General features: G+C 34.8%; 2 protein-coding genes across 4 annotated transcripts in view; one reads left to right on the top strand and one right to left on the bottom strand.

The window, feature by feature from the left end:
- The window catches only part of dock2 (dedicator of cytokinesis 2), a 186,256-nt gene that overhangs the window by 28,921 nt on the left and 139,142 nt on the right, over positions 1–18,193 (bottom strand). For both annotated transcript variants that reach the window (XM_073922441.1, XM_073922440.1), the window contains 2 exons: positions 1,508–1,606; positions 223–317 (listed from right to left, as the gene is read on the bottom strand). In XM_073922441.1, the coding sequence (XP_073778542.1) occupies positions 223–317; positions 1,508–1,606 (194 nt within the window). The remainder of the gene's footprint in view (positions 1–222; positions 318–1,507; positions 1,607–18,193) is intronic.
- Positions 10,585–18,193, top strand: part of insyn2b (inhibitory synaptic factor family member 2B) — an 81,880-nt gene continuing 74,271 nt past the window's right edge. Inside the window, exon 1 of one of the 2 annotated variants that reach the window (XM_005173066.6) lies at positions 10,585–11,033. The gene's annotated coding sequence lies outside the window, so the exon portion shown is untranslated. The remainder of the gene's footprint in view (positions 11,034–18,193) is intronic. The other variant, XM_073922462.1, reaches the window with a different exon arrangement.

Below are 18,193 nucleotides of genomic sequence, written 5' to 3'. Positions count from 1 at the left end.
ACTTGAGGAAATTTTTTGGTCCCCATGAAGAAAACGACTCATAAATCAGACATAATAAAGTGTTTTGAGCACGTAAAATGGTATAGATTGTTTCCAGTGAAGTTTGGGTTAAGTTTGGGAGAGAAAATACCATCTGTATAGAAGAAACATTGTTACGTCAATGGGAAGTCCCCATAAAGATAGCTGCACAAGTTGGTGTGTATGCGTGTGTGTATTTCCTACCGATTTTGCACCATGATCATCGTCATCCAGTCAGGTGGATAGACATGTTTACCGATCAGATCCTTAAACAGCAGAAAGGTTTCCATCAGGAAGTCCTGCAATAAAACAAACACATGATGATGAATCACTCGATCAAATGAATGATGGATGGATAAAAAGACATGAAGAACAGATGATGAACAGAATAGACAAACAGACTATGGATGGATGGATGAATGGAAGTGTAGATTAAGAGAACAGTGGGTAGGGGCAAAGAAAGATAAAATAATGGATGGATGGATGGATGGATGGATGGATGGGTGGATGGATGGGTGGGTGGGTGGATGGATGGATGGATGCATGGATGGATAGATGGATGGATGCATGGATGGATAGATTAAAAGGACAGAATGATTTCTTAGGATGAGTGAAAAAATGTAAGTATGACAATAATAAATGGATGTGAAAATAATGAATGGATGAATGGAAAAGGGATTTATGGAAATAGGATGGATGAATGGATAGATGGATAGAAAAAAATGGATGGATGGATGGAAATATGATGAATAAATGGATTGATTGGTGGAAAAAGGATGGATGGATGCAAAGAAATTTGATGAATGAAGCATTAATGGATGCATGGATGGATGGATAGATGGATGGATGGACAAATTGATGGATGGATGAAAAATAATGAATGGAAAATTGGTTGGATGACAAAGGGATAAAAAGGAGAGAATGATTGGAAAGGATGAATGGAAAGAATGCAAGAATTAAAATGTTGGACAGATAGAACAAGAATGGATGGATGGAAAACGAATGGATGGCAAAGCGATGAATGGAAACTGGATTTATGAAAGGAAATAGGATGGATAAATCAGTGGATTGATGGGTGGAAAAATGAATGGATGGGTGGATAGATTGGGAAAGGATGGATGGATGTTTGATGCATGGGTGGGTGGGAAAAGAATGAATGGATGGATGGAAAAAGAATGGAAGGATGAATGGATGGATGGATGGATGGATGGATGAATGGATAAAAAAGAGGGATAGATGGATGGGAAAAGAATAGAAGATGGATAAAGGATGGATAAAAAAAGATAGATGGATGGATGGAAGGATGGATTGATGAAAACAATGACAGATGACAGAAAAACAGACAGACAGACAGACAGACAGACAGAAATACAGATAGATAGATAGATAGATAGATAGATAGATAGATAGATAGATAGATAGATAGATAGATAAATAGACAGACAGACAGACAGACAGACAGACAGACAGACAGATTGATGTGTCTCACCACCAGGTCAGAGGTTCCGCTGAAGGTCTCGATGTATTGTGAGTAGTGTCTGTCGTCCATTTGACTGAGAATCGCCGTCATACAGGCCACAACACGAGACTGCAGACACACACACACACACACACACAAACACACACACACACACACACAATATTAATGATGATATAATTCATAAGTATCCACTGAGAGAAAAAGCCCCGTATCTTTAGAGAAGAGTGTTCGTTTTCATATACGATGTGATCTCACGCTGTAATGCTATTTCTGTTTCATTCATACAGGACACTAGAGGGCACCCTTACACATGAACTCCACACATAGATTACTGAAGAAAACACATCCGCTATCCCTGCAGCAGAAGATAAAGATGACAGACATAGACAAATAGATCAGACATGAACACCAGAAACTTTATTTCAGTCCTTCAAGCCATCTTGGGTGTTTAATAGGCATATTTACAATGTGATGCTCATCGACCGAGCCTGTATCACGGTATTGAATGTCATATATAGTGCACTTTCTTCCTCATTCTGTGATATTAAACCACATCTTGCAAGTTTATTAGTTATTGTTATGATAAGTCTAGTGTTTTCATGTCGTGTATATTCAGCAACGGCAAACGCAAATGTCCTGAACGTCCCGACGCTCTCATTCAGCTGACAGGACGAGGGATGATGAAGAACACTTCAGACGCTTCAGAGAATCTTTCAATCATTCACACAGAGGTGTAATCTCCCTGCTCCACCACTCTGCAGGAGATGATGAATGAGTGAGGGAGAGAGAGACCACAGCAACCTCACTGTACATCATACACTGAGCAGATCTGCGTGAGCAATTGTGTGTGTGTGTGTGTGTGTGCATTAGTGTGTATATATTTGTGCAATTGTGTGTTTGTGTGTGTGCATGCATATGTGTTTGTGTGTGTGCATAGGTGTCTGTGTGTGTGTGCGTTTGCGTGTTTGTCCATGTGTTTGTGCATTTGTGTGTTTGAATGCATGAATGTGTGTTTGTGCATGTGTTTCTGTGTGTGCCTGTATGTTTGTGCAAATGTGTGTGTGTCTGTGCATGCATGCGTGTTTGTGTCTCTGTGTGCATGCATATGCGTTTGTGTGTTTGTGTGTGCATTTGTGCGTGTGCATGCATGCATGTGTGTTTGTGTGTGTTTGTGCATGTGTGTGCGTGTGTGTTTGTGTCTTTGCATGTGTGTTTTTGAGTGTTTGTGCATGTGTGTGTTTGTGCATGTGTGTGTGTCTGTGTATTCGTGCATGCGTGTTTGTCTTTGTAAGTGTTTGTGCATGTGTGTGTGTGTGTGTGTGTGTCTGTGCATGTGTGTGTGTATGCGTGTGTATGCGTGTTTGTGTGTGTTTGTGTATGTAAGTGTTTGTGCATGTGTTTGTGTGTGTCTGTGCGTGTGTGTTTGTGTGTGTGTCTGTGCATGTGTTTGTGTGTGTCTGTATATGTGTGCATGCGTGTTTGTGTGTGTTTGTTTGTGTATGCGTGCATGCGTGTGTTTGTGCATGTGTGTTTATGCATGTGTGTGTGTGTGTGTGCCCTTTTGCGTGCATGTATGTTTGTGTGTGTTTGTGCATGTTTTTGTGCATTTGTGTGTTTTTGTTGATGTGTGTGTTTGTGTGTGTCTGTATATGTGTGCATGCGTGTTTGTGTGTGTTTGTGACTGTGAGTGTTTGTGCATGTGTGTGTTTGTGCATGTGTGTTTGTGTGTGTGCCTGTGTGTGTGCCTTTATATGTGCTTGTGCATGTGCATGCATGAATGTGTGCTCGTTTGTGTGTCTGTGTGAGTGTGCTTGAGTGTGTATACTTGTGAATATGTGTTTGTGTCTGCATGTGTGTATGTTTGTGTGTGCATGTCTTTTTGTAGCTGTTTTTGCATGTGTGTGTTTGTGTGCGCATTTGGGCATGTGTGCGTATGTTTGTGTGCTTGTATTTGTGCATGTGTTTGCATGCGTGTGTGTACGTGCATGTTTGTCTGCATCTTTTTGTATGTGCATGCATGTTTGTGGTTAGTTTTGTGCGTCTGTGTTTATGTGTGCGTGTGTGTGTGCGTGTGCATGTGAAGGAAATGAAGAGTACAGTGTGTGTTCTGTCATACATGCTTCCAGTAAAACAATACATAAATACTAGAAGACAGAGTGTCCAGTGACAGAGAGTGATGCCACTGAATCAAAAACAAAACACACACACTATACTTTAACCCTTTATAGGGCACTCACTGGAAGAAAAAACAGTTGTGTTTCATATATATATATATATATATAGTAATAGGGCGACACAGTGGCTCAGTGGTTAGCACTGTGGCCCCACAGCAAGAAGGTCACTAGTTCGAGTACCGGCTGGGTCAGAGGTCATTTCTGTGTGGAGTTTGCTTGTTCTCCCCATGTTGGCGTGGGTTTGTTTCACAGAGACCTGTGAAAGTAATTCAGCAGGGAGTCTCTTGCTCCAAACAGAAGAGTTTGAAACTATTGTGCTGAGCGATGCTCCTATCAGCTGTTTAAAGAGCTCAGAGATCAGGAAATATGCTGATCACACACACACACACACCTCTTCTGCTTTTAAACCACCCCAGTATATATATATATATATATATATATATATATATATATATATATATATATATATATATATATATATATATATATATATATATATACACATATATATATATATGTATGTATGTATGTATGTATGTGTGTGTGTGTGTGTGTGTGTGTGTGTGTGTGTATATATATATATATATATAAATATATATAAATATATATATATATATATATATATATATATATATACATATATATATATACATATATATATATATACACACATATATATACATATATATATATATATATACACATATATACATATATATATATATATATATATATATACACATATATACATATATATATATATATATATATATATATATATATATATATATATATATATATATATATATATATATATATATATATATATTTATTTATATATATGTGTGTGTGTGTGTGTGTGTGTGGGTGTGTGTGTGATCTGTGTGTTATACATTCGCTGATGTCTGTCTGCAGTGTGACAAACACAGAATGACAATAGAACAGACACACATCAGCTCTGCACAACACGCACACACATTCACTGCATAACAAGACAGAAGCATTGAGACCTGATTCCAAGACAGGATATTTTAAGACCTTTGGCAACTGCTATAAAATATGATCCACCAAAACACACCAATAACGCAACTGGGTTACATGTGCCAGTTTAGGGAAACTGAATAAAATAACTTGGCTGTAGTGTTTATTAATGCAGTATGAAAAGTCCTGAGATTGTCTTCTGTCTGTTAGGCTAAAGTATATGTTAATGCAACCTTTATCAGCCACTGTTCTTCCGTCTGTCTGATGGTTTGCTTCTATTTATGCACAACTATAGGGTTTACCAGGAGCTGAGTTGGCATTTCATTTCTAGAATACATGAACTGACACTGATAAGAGCAATAAAGTATGGATAATGTATGAAAGGCTTTCCCTTGAGGAGGCCGCTGCATGTCCTTCTGTCAGATTTATCCCTAAAGTACAGCTAACAACACACACAATCTCACTGAAACACCCAAAGGCGGAGAAAAGGACACAGTGTTTGAGGGAAAGAGACAGCACACAAAGGATAAACACACACACACAAGAATAAACACACACACGCAGACAAATGCGCACACCCACGCACACAAATGCACACATACAAATATGCACATGAACATACAAATACATAGATGCACGCACACACAAATGCAGAAATACACACATACAGACACACAAACAGATGAATGCACACAAACAACGATGCACAAACACACACACACACACACACGCACTTATGCATACACACGCACACACAGATACACACAAAGTTAAAACATGCTCCCAAATTCTAACAAGTGTCACAGGTTTGTGTGTGTGTGTGTGTATGTGTATGTGTGTGTGTTTTAACTGTCACCAGATTTTCTGTCACAATCTGAGCTAAATGTCTCAAAATCACATTTATTTATTTATTTATTTATTTATTTATTTATTTATTTATTTATTTATTTATTTATGTATTTGATTATTAATTAATTAATTAATTAATTAATTAATTAATTAACTAATTAATTTATTTGATTATCTCTTTATTATTTGTTTATTTATTTATTTATTTATTTGATTATTTATTAATGTATTTGATTATTTATTTATTTATTTATTTATTTATGTATTTGATTATTTATTAATTAATTAATTAATTTATTTATTTGATTATCTCTTTAATATTTATTTATTTATTTATTTGATTATGTATTTATTTATTTATTTGTTTATTTATTTATGTATTTGATTATTTATTTATTTATTTATTTATTTATTTATTTATTTATTTATTTATTTATTTATTTACGTATTTATGTATTTGATTATTTATTTATTTATTTATTTATTTATTTATGTATTTATGTATTTGATTATTTATTTATTTATTTATTTATTTATTTACGTATTTATGTATTTGATTATTTATTTATTTATTTATTTATTTATTTATTTATTTATGTATTTATGTATTTGATTATTTATTTATTTATTTATTTGTTGGCTGGTTTATAATGATTTATTATTATTATTTTTTAAAGATTTTTTCACATTAATTCAACTTATTTCTAACACATCTGAGCTTAATAGCATCATTAATGCAGAAAAAACTACATTTCCCATAAGTCTGTGCAAAAATTCCACCAATCAGATTTGAAAAGCGCAAAGCACATCAAAATATATATTAAACTCCGCCCACTTTTTAAATTCACTTGCTATAAATTGTATTATTGCAATAAACCTAAAATGTATTATTTTTATTAATGTAATCATGCACAGTGCATCATGGGATTGTAGTTCTTTGCCATACTGAACACGTTCAATCTAATAGCAACATTAATGCAGACAAAAAACTACATTTCCCATGAGTCTGTGCAAAAATCAGAGATCAGAGATTTGAAAAGAGCCAAGTTTTTTTTGAAAAGCACATCAACATTCATTCATTCACTTTCTTGTCGGCTTAGACCCTTTATTAATCAAGGGGCGCCACAGCGGAATGAACCGCCAACTTATCCACCATGTAATTACGCAGCGGATGCCCCTCCAGCCGCAACCCATCTCTGGGAAACATCCACACACACACACATTCATACACTACGGACAATTTAGTCTACCCAGTTCACCTGTATCGCATTCAAACGCAGGGAGAACATGCAAACTCTACACAGAAACGCCAACTGAGCCAAGATTTGAACCAGCGTCCCAGCAACCTTCTTGCTGTGAGGCAACAGCACTACCTACTGCGCCACTGCGGCGCCCTTAGCATATCAACATATATAAATTAAGCTCCACCCACTTTTCAACTATTACCTCCTATACATTGTGTTATTGCATTAAAAATCCAACACAGTGCATCATGGGGATTGTAGTTCTTTTCAATGCTAAAGGCCTCACGTCTTAATCATACAGTACGTCACTAGTTGTGAGTCTCGAGTCATTGCATATATGAACATAATTACAGTTCAGGCTTAGATTCAGTTGAGTATCTAGAAAGCAGTGTACAGTAAATGAAACGTGTGTGTGTGAGTGTGTGTGTGTGTGTGTGTGTGTGTGTGTGCGTGTGTGTGTGTGTGTGTGTGTGTGAAGTGCTGGATTGTGAAGAGTGGAGGAAAGCGGAGACAGATCCGCGCAGATAAGAGATGTTTGAACAGGTGGAATCAGGATGAAGGGATATTCATGACTCATGTGTGTGTGTATGTGTGTGTGTGTGTGTGTGTGTGTGTGTGTGTGTGGTTTTATTTTCATTTGGCAGAGTGAGCCATCTGTCCTTATAGATGACACCGCTCTATTTAATTAGATTTATTACATAACACAGATTACACCTCCACTGCTGCCCTGAGTGTGTGAGTGTGCGCACGCGTGAGTGTTTGTGCGTGTGAACAAGAGTCATTGAGTGTGTGTATCTGCTAGTGAGTGTGTGTGTGTGCATGTGTATTTATGTGTTTGTATTTATGACTGTACATGTGTATGTGTAAGTGTGTGTGTGTTTGTGTGTCACTGCATTTGTGTGTAACTGTGTTTGTTTTCATGTGTGCATACATGTGTGTGTGTGTGTGTTTGTGTGAGTGTTTCATGTGTGTATGTGTGAAAGTGTGTGCATGCGTGTGTGCGTTTTTATGTGTGCATACATCTGCATTTGTGTGTTCATGTGTGTTTGTGTATGTGTTTATTACGTGTTCGAATGAGTGTTTGCATGCGTGTGTGTTTGTGAGTGTGTTTGTACTTTCCTGTGTGCATATGCGTTTGTGTGTGTGTGTGTGTAAATATGTGTGTGTGTGTGTTTTTGTGTGTTTTCATGTGTGCGCATCTGTGAATGTGCTTATGTGTGTTTTCATGTGTGCATACATGTGTGTGTATTTGTGTGTGCGTGAGTGTTTTCATGTGTGTGTTTGTGTGTAAAAGTGTGTGCATGCGTGTGTGCGTTTTTATGTGTGCATACATCTGCATTTGTGTGTTCATGTGTGTTTGTGTATGTGTTTATTATGTGTTCGAAAGTGTGTGTGCATGCGTGTGTGTTCGTGAGTGTGCTTGTACTTTCCTGTGTGCCTATGCGTTTGTGTGTGTTCTTGTGTGTGTGTGTGTGTGTGTGTGTAAATATGTGTGTGAGTGTGTTTGTGTGTTTTCATGTGTGCATACATGTGTGTTTGTGTGTGTTCGTATGTGTGTATGCATGAGTGTGTTTGTGTGTGTGTGTGTGTGTGTGTGTGTATGTGTAAGAGTGTGCATGTGTGTGTGCATACATTTGTTTGTGTCTGTGTTTTTATGTGTTCGTATCTGTGTGTGCATGTGTGTGTGTCCATATATGCGTGTGTGTACATGTGCGACGGTGTGTGTGTTTGCATATGCGAGTGTGTGCATGTGTGAGTGTGTCCATGTGTGTGTGTATGTGCATGCATGAGTGAGTGTGTGTGCATCTGTGCATGTGTGAGTGTATGTGTGTTTGTGCGTGTGTGTGTGTGTGTGTGTGTGTGTGTGTGTGTGTGTGTGTGTGTGTGAGTGTGTTGATACAGTATTCTGCGGTCACTTGTCCTGGTTTCTGTTCTTCTCCCCCTGCGGCTTTAACCTCATCTACATCTTTCTCACTCTTTCCTTTTCCTCCTGTTCTCCTCCTCTTTCACAGCCGCCTCTCCTTTCTCGTCCTCCTCACCTCATCCCTCTCTCTCTGTAAACTGATGTTATGAGATTCCAGCTCCTCCACTTCAGATCAAATTAAAATGAGCTTTAGTGAGAGCGCAGCACACGACCTGCCTTCATCTGTGTTTTAAATATCACACACACACACACCTGAAAGAAGATGTCACACACCTCTGCTGTGTTTTTATATATATATATATATATATATATATATATATATATATATATATATATATATATATATATATATATACACACACAACATTTCTGTCTGGTTCTTAAATCTGATTGGCTGAAAGCTGTGTGATATTCTGCAATAACATCACTTGTGCAGCCTCTTCACCCGTGTGTATAACTCCGCCCACATAGAGCAACAGCAGATCAATAAGCTCACTACAGTTTGACAAATACTGCAGCTGTTGGACAACATCATGTACTTTTGGGGCTTTTAGGAGTGAATGTTAGTTTAGATTTCAAATATGTAGTTTATTTATAAGGACAGTGCTTATTTTCATGATTTATAATGTTGGATTCAGCCCATCGGTGGTCATCAGCCTGTCATACTGAGCAAAACAAAGACAGTTGACGTTCTGCCACAAGATGGCGACAGAGGCCACATAATAAGTGCTTAGAGGAGAAAAACTCAGCGTAAATTTCAAACTACAGCTGATCAAATCATTATTAAACAGGTAAGAGATATTTTAAGTCGATTCTTTTCTTTTGTATGTTTTAGTGCTGTATTTTAATATAAACATCAATATAATTAATATAAACTTTAATATAATTAATTCAAACATCAATAAAATTAATATAAACATCAATATAATTAATAAAAAACATCAATATAATTAATATAACATTAATTTAATTAATATAAACATTAATATAATTAATATAAACATTAATATAATTAATATAAACAATAATATAATTAATATAACATTAATATAATTAATATAAACAATAAAATAATTAATATAAAATTAATATAATTAATATAAACAATAATATAATTAATATAAACATTAATATAATTAATTTAAACAATATATATATATATATATATATATATATATATAAAATTAATATAAATATCAATATAAATAATATAAACAATAATATAATAATATAAACATCAATATAATTAATATAAACAATAATATAATTAATATAAACAATAATATAATTAATATAAACATCAATATAATTAATATAAACAATAATATAGTTAATATAACATTAATGTAATTTAATATAAACATCAATATAATTCATATAAACATTAATATAATTCATATAAACATCAATATAATTCATATAAACATTAATTTAATATAAACATCGATATAATTATTATAAACATGAATATAAATAATATAAACATCAACATAAATAATAAAACATTAATATAATTGATATAAACATCAATATAATTATTATAACCATTACTATAAATAATAAAAACATCAACATAAATAATATAAGCATTAATATAATTAATATAACATTAATATAATTCATATAAACAATAATATAATTAATATAAACATCAATATAATTAATATAAACATCAATATAATTATTATAAACATTAATATAAATAATATAAACATCAACATAATATAAGCATTAATATAATTAACATAAACATCAATATAATTCATATAAACATTAATATAATTAATATAAGCATTAATATAATTAATATAAAACATGTCAACAGTCAGACATATTAATAGAAATAGTAAGCTATTGGGTTACTGTTTTTTTTTTATTATTATTTTTTTACGCAGTGAAGTTTTCACAGAAAGCACACACATTTGGCTTGGACACCATTGTACAACGCGTGTGTGTGTGTGTGTGTGAGTGTGTGTGTGTGTGTGTGTGTGTGTGTGTATCCAGACCACCTATCAGCAACTAATGTGACCGAGCAGAAGGGAGAAACCAGGACACACAGCGGGATTAATATACAGAGAGAGAGAGAGAGAGCGAGAGAGGGGGAGAGAGAGACGGAGATCCGAGACGCTCAGTTCACCAGTGGATAGAGAGAGAGACAGATGTGCTGCTGAAAGAGAGACAGATCATAAACACAGACAGCAGAAAATCACACACAGACGGATGTAAGAAAGAGGAAGAAAAGCGAGTCTCCGGGTCTGATCTCACACAGGGATATAAGAGAAACAGAACGAGTGGATGAAAGAAGGAGAGAGATGAAGAGATGAAGAGCAGTCCGTTCACCTACACAACACTCACTGATGAAGGTCAGTAACACAGAAAGTCTCTACTGGAATTTAGAACAAGTCATTCGCTAACAGCGCGCTCAAAGTGTTGCATTCGTTACCGTTATTTTTAAAATGTTGCATTGATTTTACTTCACCTGTTTGAAGTCCCTAACATGGATATAGCTTCATTTATTTTGAGTTATATTATTATATATATATACATATCTATATCACACATATCTATATACTTTTGGATTTAGGTTTTAAGTTTAAGTTTAATTACAGTTTACATTTGCCCAAAATTTTGTTTAATTTATTTTTTATTTTTCAATTTATGTTTTTAGTTTTAATTATAATTTATGGATTATTTAATTAGATTTTAAGTTTTATTTGTAAATTAAATTAAATTAAATTAAATTAAATTAAATTAAATTAAATTAAATTAAATTAAATTAAATTAAACTTTTCGTCTTAGTCCCTTTATTCATCGGGGATCGCCACAGCGGAATGAACCGCCAACTTATCCAGCATATGTTTTACACAGCAGATGCCTTTCCAGCTGCAATCCATCATTGGGAAACACCCATACACACTCATACACTACGGCCAATTGAGTTCATCAATTCCCCTATAGTGCATGTGTTTGGACTGTAACCGGAGCACCCGGAGGAAACCCACACCAACACGGGGAGAACATGCAAACTCCAACACAGAAACACCAACTGACCCGGCCAAGGCCGAGCCAGCGACCTTCTTGCTGTTAGGCGATTGTGCTACCCACTGCTCCGCCGTGCTGCCCTTATTTATTTATTGCTTATTTAGGTTTATTAAGTTGTAATTTATATTTTGTTTTTAATTTAGGTTTTAAGTATTTAAATGTATTTCTTATTATTACATTTTTCTTTATTTGATTATTTTTGTAATTTAGGTTTTAATGTGTAACTTGCATTTTTAAATTTAGTTTTATTTAATTTAGGTTTCAAGTTTTTCATTTATTTCTTCAATCTTTATTTAGTGTATTTTGTATTTTTATTTTATTTTATTTTTAAGATTTATTTATTTTTAAATTGTTGTATTTTAATTTATTTTATTTTTTTAATTAGCTTGATTTTTTAAATTTAATTTTTGCTTTAAGCTTTATTTTATTTATTTATTTTATTTGTGTTTTGATTAAATTAAAGGTTATATGTTTTATTTTATTTTTTTATTTAATTTATATTTTAAGATTTTAATTTAGGTTTTAAGTTGTAAATAAGTTGTAATTTTATTCAGGTATTTATTTAATATTTCATATAACTAAAGTTTTAAGTAACATGTTAATTTTTAATAAAATTTTATTCAATTTCTTAATTTTTTGTACTTTTTCAATTAGCTTAATTTAGGGTTAAAAGCTTTATTTAACTGATTTCATTTTATTTATTTATTTATTTTTATTTAACTTAGGTTTTGCATTTTTCATTTATTTATTTATTCTTTAATCTAGGTTTTAAGTTGTATTTGTGTTTGTTATTGAATTAAGGTTATTATTTTTTATTCAGATTTTAAGATGTTTTTTTAAATTGAATTTTATTTTATTTATTTTTTAAATTAGCTTGATTTTTTAATAAATTTATGTTTTAGGCTTTATTTTATTTATTTTTTTATTTCTATTTTATTGAATTTTTATTAAAGTTTTAAGTGTAATTTTTATTATATGATTTGATTTTAAGTTTTATTTGTATTTCTTTCATTTTATTTACTTTTTAATTAGCTTGATTTTTTATTTAATTTAGGTTTTACACTTTGTTTATTAATTTTTTTCCTCATTTAAATTAGATTTAAATAAAATAGGACACCATGCTGGATCAAGCCTCAGCTGGGTCAGCTTACATTTCTGTGTAGAGTTTGCATGTTCTCCCCGTGTTGGTGTGGGTTTCCTCCGGGTGCTCCAGTTTCCCCCACAGTCCAAACACATGCGCTATAGGGGAATTGATGAACTAAATTGTCATAGTGTATGAGAGTGTGAATGAGTGTGTATGGGTGTTTCCCAGGGATGGGTTGCAGCTGAAGGGGCATCCGCTGCGCAAAACATGCTTTATAAGTTGGCGGTTCATTCCACTGTGGCGACCACTGATTAATAAAGGGACTAAGCTGAAAGGAAAATGAATGAATTGAACACAATATATTTTGCTATTAACACGCTCCTTTTGGCCTGTATGGTGAAGCCAACAAGGTGATACTTGGTGTTTTTTGGACTTGTGTCATGATACTCTGATATTTTCAATGGAGTGCCAGAGTAAATGGATCTGGATATCATCCAGTAGCGTGGTGTTTCTGAGAATACTGTAGTGTTGGCATCTGAGAGCCTCATCTGAGCGTCAAAGCACTGCAAGACTTCTGCAAGAGCTCAAATCAGCCAGAGTCTAATTAATCAGCATTAATTATGCACAACACCTTTACTGAATCTACTGTAAACACACGCCCTGAGATTCCACTTGGATCTCTCTCTGTGTCTCTGTGTGAGTTTGTGTGTGTACGTGTGTGTGTGTGTTATGTAATAACAGGTATTTAAGACCCATCTGTTGTGGAGATCTCTGACGAAGTGATGTGTGTGTTTAAAGATGTGCGTGTGTGTATTTAAATGTGTGTAAGTGTGCATTTAAATGTGTGTGTGTGTGTGTGTGTGAGTGTGTGTGTTTAAATGTGTGTGAGTGTATGTGTGTGTTTTTAAATGTGTATGTGTGCATTTACATGAATGTTTGTGTGTGTGTGTGTGTGTGTGTTTAAATGTGTGTGCATGTGTGTGTTTAAATGTATGTGTATGTGCGTATATGTGTATTTACATGTGTGTGCATGTGTGGTTGTGTGCATGTTTGTGTGTGTGTATTTTAAATGTATGTGTGTGAGTGTGTGTGTGTGTGTGTGTGTGTGTGTGTATTTAAATGTGTGTGCAATTAAATGTGTGTGTGTGTGTGTGTGTGTGTGCGAGTGTGTGTGAGTGTATATGTCTGTTTTAAAATGTGTGTGTATGTGTGCGTGTGTGCATTTAAATGTGTTTTTGAGTGTACGTATTTAAACGTGTGTGTGAGTGTATTTAAACGTGTGTGTGAGTGTATTTAAATGTGTGTGTGTGAGTGTATTTAAATGTGTGTGTGAGTGTATTTAAATGTGTATGTGAGTGTATGTGCGTGTTTGTGTTTATTCAAAAGTGTGTATGTATTTAAATGTGTCTGTGAGTGTATGTGATTTTGTGTATTCAAATGAGTGTTTGTGTCAGTATATTTAAATGTGTGTGTGTGTGTGTGTGTGTGTGTGTGTGTGAGTATATGAGTGTGTATTTTATGTGTGTGTATTAAAATGTGTGTCTGTGTCTATTTAAATGTGTGTATTTAAATGTGTGAGTGTATGTTTGTGCGTATGTGTGTGTATGTCTGTTTGTATTTCAATATGTATGTGTGTGTGTGTGTGTGTGTGTGTGTGTGTGTGCGTGTGTATTTAAATGTGTTTGTGCAAGAGTGTTTTTTCGTTTGTATTTAAATACGTGTGTGTGTGTGTGTGTGTGTGTGTGTGTGTGTGTGTGTTTGTGTGTGTGTGTGTGTGTATTTAAATGTTTATGTACCCTGTATTACTCACACTGTAGGGACCAAATGTCCCCACATGTACAGCAATTCCAGTAAATTCTGGCCTTACGGGGACACTTGTTGGTCCCCATGAGGTAAACGGTGTACGTGTGTGTGTGTGTGTGTGTGTGTGTGAGAGAGAGAGAGAGGTAAAGAGATAATGTGTAATGTGTAACTATTTTGAATCTGCATGTGCTTATGTTTGAGTGTGTTTTGTGCGCATAATGTGTAGTCGGGTTCGCAAATGATTACACACACACACAGAAAACAGTGAGACGCTGACATAAACACAGACCTTCAAAGCAGAAAGACTAACAGAAATGACTCATTCACAATGTGTGCAACGTCTACAGCAAATCCCACGTCTAAACCCAAATATATTGAACTCATAAGATGAGCACAAGGTGGCACGGTGGCTCAGTGGTTAGCACTGTGGCCTCACAGTAAGAAAGTCACTGGTTCGAGTCCAGGCTGGGTCAGTTGGCATTTCTGTGTGGAGTTTGCATGTTCTCCTCGTGTTGGTGTGGGTTTCCTCCGGGTGCTCCGGTTTCCCCCACAGTCCAAACACATGCGCTTTAGGGAAACTGGTTAGGTTAAATTGTCCGTAGTGTATGAGTGTGTGTGTGAATGAATGAGTGTGTATGGGTGTTTCCCAGTACTAAAGGGCTAAAAGGGCATCCGCTGTGGAAAACATAGGCCAGAATAGTTGGCGGTTCATTCCACTGTGTTTGAGGGCGTCACCGAAAGTACCCATAGATATAAAAATATTTCCTTTGTGTGTGTGTGTGTGTGTGGAGCAGAATATATGAGAGAAAGTGAGAGAGAGACAGTCAGTCAACCAGAGAAAAACACCAGAGAGAGAGAAACAAACAGAAGTGACAGCGAAAGAGAAGAAGAGCCAGATGAAGAGATGGACAGCAGACAGACGGGTATTTAAAAGAGATGGACGTGACCCTGTGAATGAGGTGAATCTCCAGACAGCTGTCAAGATGATGTCCAGCTCATATTTCACCTCACAATGGAGAGAATAAGACAATCAGGCCTGTTTTCAGGAATATTAAAGGGACAGTTCACACCAAAATGAAAATGTGTTCATTATTTAATCACCTTTAAGTGGTTAGAAAATGTTAGGAGTTGCTATTTGGGTGGCTCAGTGGTTAGCACTGTCGCCTCACAGAAGGAAGGTTGCTATTTCGAGTCCTGGCTGGGTCAGTTGGCGTTTCTGTGTGGAGTTTGCATGTTCTCCTCGTGTTGGCGTGCGTTTCCTCCGGGTGCTTCCCCCACAGTCCACACACATGCGCTATAGGGGAACTGGTTAAGCTAAATTGTCCGCAGTGTATGAGTGTGTGAATGAGTGTGTATGGGTGTTTCCTACTAAAGGGCTGGAAGGGCATTCCCTGTGTAAAACATATGCTGGAATAGTTGGCGATTCATTCCACTGTGGCGACCCCTGATGAATACAGGGACTAAGCCTATGGAAAATGAATGAAGGAGTTTCTATTTGTATTTTTAAGAAAAAGAAGATATTTTAAAGAATGTTGGAAACCGGTCACCATTGATTTCCATATTAAAAAAAACAAATCATATGAAAGTTAATAGTTACCGGTTTCCAACTTCTTCCAACATGGGTAAACTATCCCTTTAAAAGGGTTTATTTGTACTGTAACATTTTTAAGTTAATTAAATAATCAATATGCTCAGTCAATTTTTTTTTTAAATAAAAGCAGTCACTCAGATTTTTATTATGAAAATCAGCTAATAAATGTACATTTCTTTGAAACATCAAATAATTTTTGCCATCGATTGAATAATAACAACCAACAAGAAGAAAAAGAAAAATGTAAACAATCATAGTTGTCAAGAAAAAGATTTTTAATTAATGAACTGTTATTCAATTTAAATTAATACATTTAATATTTATTATTTAATATACAGTTCATAGAAACAGATAACTTATTATTTATAATCAATATTTTTTTATTTAAATAAATTCTAAATCATATTTAAATATACAGTAAGACATATTTTAAATTAGAATAAAAATTTATAATAATACTAAATACTGAAAATCTGAAAAAAAAGGTATTTTCCTATTTGCAGAGCATCTGCATAAATTATAATAAATTACAGGCAAAAAACAAAAATAAATAAACGGTGCTTTATGGGTTTCTGTGGAGTTTAACAGTATTCCAGTACAAAAATTGAACAATCAATTGTAAAATATCATGGTCGTCATTGTATAAATAATGAAATATTAATAATTATATAATATAATTATTCATTCATTCATTTTCTTTTCGGCTTAGTCCCTTTTTTTATCAGAGCGGAATGAACCGCCAACTTATCCAGCATATGTTTTACGCAGCGGATGCCCTTACAGCTGCAACCCATTACTGGGAAACACCCACACACTCACTATGGACAATTTAGCCTACCCAATTCACCTCTACCACGTCTTTGGATTCGTGGGGGAAACCCGAGCACCAGGAAGAAACCCACACCAACACGGGGAGAACATGCAAACTCCACAGAGAAATGTTCGAACCAGTGACCTTCTTGCTTGCTGTGAGGCTGTGAAGTTACCACTTCATTTTTGGGCTGAACTATCCCTTTAATCCTCTTTAAAACAGGCCTGACTTTCTTATTGTCTCCATTGTGAGGGCTCAAACCAGCAACCTTTTATCTGTGAGGCGATCGTGCTACCCACTAAGCCATCGCGATGCCCTTAACATAATTATTCTCTTATATTAATAATAATAGTATCTTAATCTGTCAATCTAATGACGTGGCTGTGATTTGGCTATTGAGGAGGATACACACGGTGCGATACTGATGCTCAAATGATATATAGTTCAGCCCTAAATACTATTATTATGTATTTTTGGGGCAGCACGATGACTCAGCGGGTAGCGCTGTCGCCTTACAGCAAGAAGGTCGCTGGTTTTAGTCCCAGTCAATTCTCATTTCTGTGTGGAGTTTGCATGTTCTCCCCATGTTGGTGTGGGTTTCCTCTGGGTGCTCCGGTTTCCCTATAGGTGAAGTTGCATGAACTAAATTGCCCATAGTGTATGAGTGTGGGTGTTTCCCAGTACTGGGTTGAAGCTGGAAGGGCATCCGCTGCCTTAAACATATGCTAAAAGAGTTGACGGTTCATTCCTCTGTGTAATAAATACTAAGCTGTAGGAAAATGAATGAATGAAGGTATTTTTGATCAAATAAATGCAGCCTTAGAGACCTCTTTTGGAAATATTACTCAAATAAATACAAACTTTTTGAACAGTAAAGCATACGCACACACTTTAATATTTTATTATAGCGATCAAACCTTATGAGAAATCCTCACTGACAATAATGAGAATCATAAAAAGTCACTAGTGAAATGTCTGAACACATTACAGTAATGAGGAGTTGGAGGATTAATGGTGCTTAAAGCAGGCTTCATATTCTTTATACATAACAATATATAATACACATACATTATTCCTTTAATTTCAGGATGAACAGTGACCTCAGCATGCCAGTGTGATTTACTCAGAGGAAAAAAACATACAATAATATAATAAATATGTGCTTTTTTATTGGAAAAAATGCATCATTTTC

This window comes from Danio rerio, chromosome 14, assembly GCF_049306965.1.
Source record: "Danio rerio strain Tuebingen ecotype United States chromosome 14, GRCz12tu, whole genome shotgun sequence".
Lineage (NCBI taxonomy): Eukaryota > Metazoa > Chordata > Actinopteri > Cypriniformes > Danionidae > Danio > Danio rerio.
The sequence above is the reverse complement of the archived record's forward strand: the minus strand, read 5'-3'. Positions and strand labels throughout refer to the sequence as shown.